The 5,905-nt window shown below is 62.5% G+C and overlaps 1 protein-coding gene across 1 annotated transcript in view; it reads right to left on the bottom strand.

Moving 5' to 3' along the window:
• Positions 1-4,340, bottom strand: part of LOC122428690 (cadherin EGF LAG seven-pass G-type receptor 2-like) — a 6,948-nt gene extending 2,608 nt beyond the window's left edge. The window contains exon 1 of the mRNA XM_043448717.1: positions 1,025-4,340. Coding sequence (XP_043304652.1) covers positions 1,025-4,325 — 3,301 coding nt within the window. The 5' untranslated portion in view covers positions 4,326-4,340. The remainder of the gene's footprint in view (positions 1-1,024) is intronic.
• Between the last annotated feature and the right edge of the window lie 1,565 nt (positions 4,341-5,905).

Below are 5,905 nucleotides of genomic sequence, written 5' to 3' on the forward strand. Positions count from 1 at the left end.
ACAGAATGTCCCCCCCCCCCCCCCCCCCCCCCCCCCGCCGACTCTCCTCCCCCAGCCCTTCTGTCCAGGAGTCTGCAGGCTGAGCGCTTGGCCAAGCAGCTGGAATGCCCGGCCTGGGTCCCGGCCAGGCTCCCACGCCCCAGGATTCTGTTCTCTTGCCACTGGATCTGGGGGCTCTGCCCTCAGAGGCCACTAGCACCCTGGTTCATCGTGGTCCCCATAGCCCATCCCCTGAGCCCAGGCTCTCAGGGGCCGTGGGAAGGCCTGGCGTCTAAGAACAGCCAGGCCACGGGGAGACAGGGGCCCCAGGAGGGCCATGGCCTGCCCCTGGCTCCACTGCAGCCCCTCCCCCAAGCCGGACCCCAAACCACCACCTCTGACAGTGGGGTCTGTTTGGACAGAGACAATGAGCTCCGGCCTCACTTCCTGTGGGAGCTCTGAAGGGGTAGCCAGGCCAGGCTCTTTCTGCCTGGAGGGAAAAGAATGTCCTAGACAAAGTCCCCCTCAGCTGGTCTGTGGCTCAGCCGGGAGCCAGAAGGGGCCCGACCGCAGGGTCCTGACCCCGTGGGGGCAACCCTGTGCCCCCACAGCCTCGGCTCTGTCAGAGGCTGTGTGAGATTACAGGGACGTGCTGGCGGGCGGGCGGCAGGCGGGCATGAAGGGGTGGCTTGCTGCTCCGGGCCACAGTCCCCTCCATCCCTCCCCAGCTCTCTTGGACCGCAGAGCCTTTTTCCACAATTCTCAGCAGCCACGGAGAAGACAGCCTCACGACACTTCCCCCACCACGTCACAGGCTGGTAGGCAGGGGGCAGCAGACCGAAGCAGCCCGGCCCAGCCTGGGGTGGCAGGCAGGGCCCACACAGCTGCCAGGATTCCTCGGGCTCTGTCCCCAGCTGCTGTGCACCCCTCAACCGCTGGGCCAGTCCCACATAGAGAGATGGGTCAGCAGTTCCTCCTCAGAAGGCCGCCCAGGCCCTCCCCCAAGGGCCAACTCCACCCCAGTGTCTCCTGGGCCCTTCCTTACCTGACACCAGCACGCTCATGACAGCCTCCAGAGGTCGGTTGTTGTCCAGCGCCCGACTCAGCCTCAGCTCGCCCGTGGATGCGTTGAGGAGGACCAGGCTGAGTTCATTCCCCCGCTCGAAGCTGTAAGTCAGGCTGTCTGAGATGTCAGGGTCGTGGGCAGGCACTCGGCCAATGGCACCCCCTGGGAAGCTGCTTGATCGGTTGGTGACATAGTTGTTGAAAAGGATCTCGAAGTTGCCCAGCACTGGTGGGTTGTCGTTGCGGTCAAGCAGGCGGACGTGCACTGTAGCTCGGCTCACCAGCGGAGCCGACGTGGCCTGGATGACCAGGACATATTCAGGCCGGTCCTCGTAGTCCAAGTCCACCAGAGCGGTCAGCTCTCCGGAGAAGATGTCCAGTTGGAAGACCTCAGGGATGTTGCCCTCCACGATCTGGTACATGATCTGGGCATTGGTGCCTTCATCAGGGTCAGTGGCTGTGACCCGGGCCACTGCCAGCCCAATGGGGCTGTTCTCTTCCACAAACACATCAAACTCATCCTGCTCAAAAACAGGGGGGTTGTCATTTACATCCAACACTGTGACTGTCACGTCCATGGGCGTGCGGGCTGGAGGCATCCCCTTGTCCACTGCGTATGCCCGCAAGACGTACTGGGCCACATTCTCACGATCCAGCCTCCGCAGTGTTCGCACGATGCCTGATGTGGACTCTACGATAAAGTCCCCGTCTCCATCATCGCCCCCTTGGAAGGTGTAGAAGACCCTGCCGTTAAGACCAGAGTCACGATCAGTGGCTGAGATCTGCAGGACGCTGGTGAAGGGGGGCACGTCCTCGTAGACACTGCCCTGGTAGGAGTCCCGCAGAAACTGAGGGGCATTGTCATTCACGTCATTCACCAGGATCTCTAGGTAGGTGGTGTCGGACTTCTGGGGAATGCCATTGTCCCGGGCAGTGATGGCCAGGGTGTAGGACACCTGGTCCTCATAGTCCAGCTCAGCCTGGGTGGTGACGGCCCCTGTGTCCGCATCGATGCGGAACTGGGGGATGCTGTCCTCCATGAAGTAGGTGATGCGGGCATTCTCACCCGTGTCCTCATCTGTGGCACTGATGAGCACCACCGTGGTGCCCGCTGGCCGGTCCTCATTAATATTCACCGTGTAGTGGGAGCTCTGAAACACAGGGCGGTGGGTATTGGCATCGGTGACGTTCACCACCACCTGTGCCGTGTCCTGCCTCGTGCCGTCGGAGGCAGTAACAGCCAGCACATACTGCCGCTCAAGTTTGTAGTCCAGCGGCAGGGCGAGGGACACCAGCCCGCCGCCGCTCTGACTGGTGATGGAGAAGCGGTTTCGGGTGTTGCCGCTGGTGATCTGGTAAGTGATGACGCTGTGGGCATCTCGGTCCACAGCTGACACCGTCACCACGCTGGTGCCCACAGCTGCATCCTCATTGAGCCGCACCGTGTACTCTGGTTGGGTGAAGGTTGGGTTGTTGTCGTTGACATCCAGGATGGTCACGCTGACACTGGCCGAGGCAGTGAGTGCTGGGGTACCATGGTCACGGGCTTCCACTCCAAAGCTGTAGAAATCAACTTCTTCCCGGTCCAGCTCAGCTGCCACAGAGATCCAGCCTGTGCCATTGTTGATGGTGAAGGGAAAGTCGTGTCCAACCCCTGCAAGACGGTATTCCAGGCGGGCATTGTCACCCGCATCAGCATCAATGGCCTGGACATGGAGGACCAGGTAGCCTAAGGGGACACTCTCCAGAACAGTAGCCTGGAAGGGGGTGCTGACGAAGATGGGAGCATTGTCATTGATATCCAAGACCTGTACTGTCACCAAGCCGGAGACGTTGGAGAGAGGGGGGCGGCCACCATCCTGTGCCCTAACCCGTAGAGTGTATTCCTTGGTTGTCTCATAGTCAAGAGGGCTCACCACGTCCAGAGCCCCAGTCTGGGCATCTAAGTAAAACTGTCCCCGAGCATTGCCACTCATGATGCTGTAGTGCACCAGAGCATTGCTGCCCTTGTCTCTATCCGAGGCTGTGACCCGCAGGACGGGGGCTCCTGGGGTCACATCCTCCCGCACCTGGACCACATAGCGCTTCTCACTAAACTGGGGGGCATTGTCATTATCATCCTCCACCGACAGGAAAACGGCAGCTGTGGCAGTCCGTGGACCGGGGTCCCGACCCTGGTCACTCGCTTCCACCGTCAATTGGTAGGATTCCACCTCTTCCCGATCCACGGGGCCTCGGGTTCGGATGACCCCAGAGCGAGGGTCAATCTCAAAGACTTCAGAGGGGCTGCCCCCAGACCCCTCCAGCAGGCGGTAGAGAATATTGGCATTGGGAGGGGCGTCACCATCTGTGGCTCTGACTGTAAGCACTTCATAGCCGACTTCCAGGTTTTCCCTGAGGCTCTCCTTGTACTCCTGCTGCTCAAACACAGGGTCGTGATCATTGGTGTCGGTCACCAAGATGGTGAGTGTGGCCAGGGCACTGCGTCGGGGCATGCCGTGGTCCTGTGCCGTGACCCTGAAGACGTGCGTGCTCTTGGTCTCACGATCCAGCTCCTCGGCTGTGGTGACTGCACCAGTGATCGGGTCCAGGGAGAAGAAGTGGTTGGAGCGGCTATCAAAGAGGGCATCCATAGTGTACTCCAGCCGACCTGCCTCGCCCTCATCTGGGTCGATGGCCCGCAGAGATGCCACAGGAGTACCTGCTGGTTGGTTCTCGGGCACTGTGGCCTGGTAGCTGGGGGGCTGAAACTGGGGGGCCGTATTCACGTTCCTCTTCCGACGTCCACCCATGGACTCTTCGGCTAAGCTGTCCCCTGCCCTGAAACCTGGGGCCTGCACCAGCTTACAGGACAGGCATCTCAGCCGTGGGGCCTTTAAGCACAGGTGCTCATGGGGCAGGGTGAGCTTGCCCTGTGGGGAAACGTGGCCTCCTATGCCCAGAAGACGACAGCTCCAGGGGCAGCCTTCGGGCGCTGGTGGCAGGGGGATGTGGGCCCCGGATTCTGGACACCAGACCCTCAGACCATCATGGTGAGGCACCAGGTGGCCAGTCAGTTCCGTCCCCGCATCCCTGCAGCGGCTGGTGTAGAGCCAGAGGTTCGAGGATGAAGCTGGACAGAGCCAGCCCACGGGAGCGCAGGCCCCCGAGGAGCCGCGTCCGCCGGGCCCCAGGGAGCGACAGGGCCCCACTTGGTCTCCCAGTAGTGGCGGCAGCAGCAGCAGTAGCAGCAGCGGCGGCAGCGGTGTTGGAAGTGGGGCGCGGGCCGCCGGGCTCCGCATCTCTCCCTCTTCCCGGCCGGCCGGGTCAACGGCGGCCGCGGCACCTCCTCCCGCTCTTGCGGACCCCGCCGCGCCTCATGCCCAGGCCAGGGCGCCAGTCCCCGGGGGCTACTTTTGCGCCCCGCGGGGCCTGCTCCTAGATGCCTCACCGGAGCCCGGCGTTGCCCGCTCCCACGCGCCCGGGATCCCACCGATCCCTAACCCGGGCCCACGCCCGGGCTACCCAGACCACCACGGGCTGGCGCCGCGCTTCCACTAGCACACCCGGCTCTCGCCACCTGCGCCCGCGGCGCCCGCGGGGCCCGCGCGCCCTTGGCCCTGCCGCCCCGAGATCCTCTGAGTGCCCCTCGCCCCCGCGGGATAGCCCACCTGCTCCTACTGAGCTGCGCACCCGGACCCCGGCCCGGCCCTGGGCGCCTCCGACGGCCCCGCGCCGGCCGCTCGTGCCCCGCGTCCCCGCCGCCGCTGCTCCTATCGCCGCGGCCCCGGGCCCAGCCCCACGCTCCCTCGCCTCCCCGGCGGGCGGGCGAGCTCTGCAGAGCGGCCGCGGCGGCGGCGCCTCATTACCATAGACCTGCTCGCGCCGCCACCGCCTTAAAGTGGCGACGCCAGCCGCACCGAAGAAGGTGGGCCCCACCTAGCGCCCTCCTCCGTACCAGTGATGTAGAATTCGCGCTTTACTGACCTTCTTCCCCATCCCAATCCCACGCCAGGCCTGCCCCGGGCCAGATTCCTACGACAGTCTACAAAGGAATTAATAATCAGAAGCCAGACAGCAAATGATAATAATGGTGGTAAACACTAAGAATGTTTAGAGGTTTTCAAAACCTTTTGAAGAACTTTCAGAGGCAAGTGCCCACCCTGACGCACCCCCCTCCAAAAGGCTGATAAGAGTCGTTGTTGCTTCCCCTCCACTGGTCTGGGTCAGACTGAGCTAAAATGGCCCTGCTAGATAGTATAAAGCCTCCCCCTTGTGCCAGAGAGACACCCCACTTCCCCAGGAACACACAGTGACCATCCTGAGCCCCCACCCCCGTACCCCTCAGCAAAGTTGTGGTCCAATCAGGCTGCCCCTTGGAGTCCAGCTGCAGAATGCAGTGCAGAATGACCCCAACCTCCACCTGGATGCCACCCGGGCTTGTCAGGGGGAGGTAAGCTGGGAATGTCAGAGCAAAAGCCAGTGGGTATAAACAGGCTAATATTAGCAGGTTCTGAGCCCCAGAGAGGATGAAACTTGTACAGGGTCACAAAGCTGGAGAGGGGTGGGACCAAGTTTTAACTCAAGCTTCCTGAGTCCTAGACCAGTGGTTTTCACTGCCCCATAGGGCCTCTTGTCCGGAGAGATGACCTCTTGCCGCTTCCTCACTTCCCCATCCACATCCAGCTGCCACTCCCCTCCGTCCACCCTCAGCTTTGTGACAGCAAACAACCCTGCCCAGGACACGGGACACGGGACTCTGGCACCTCTCCCCTCGCAGGCTTCAGGCTGGACCTGCCACTTGAAGGGGCGTGAAAGATTCCAGGACTCCTGGGAGAGGGCCAGGCATGGAAGCCGGACCTTGAAGGAGAGCCAGGCATTG

The sequence above is a fragment of the Cervus canadensis genome, chromosome 2 (genome assembly GCF_019320065.1).
Source record: "Cervus canadensis isolate Bull #8, Minnesota chromosome 2, ASM1932006v1, whole genome shotgun sequence".
Lineage (NCBI taxonomy): Eukaryota > Metazoa > Chordata > Mammalia > Artiodactyla > Cervidae > Cervus > Cervus canadensis.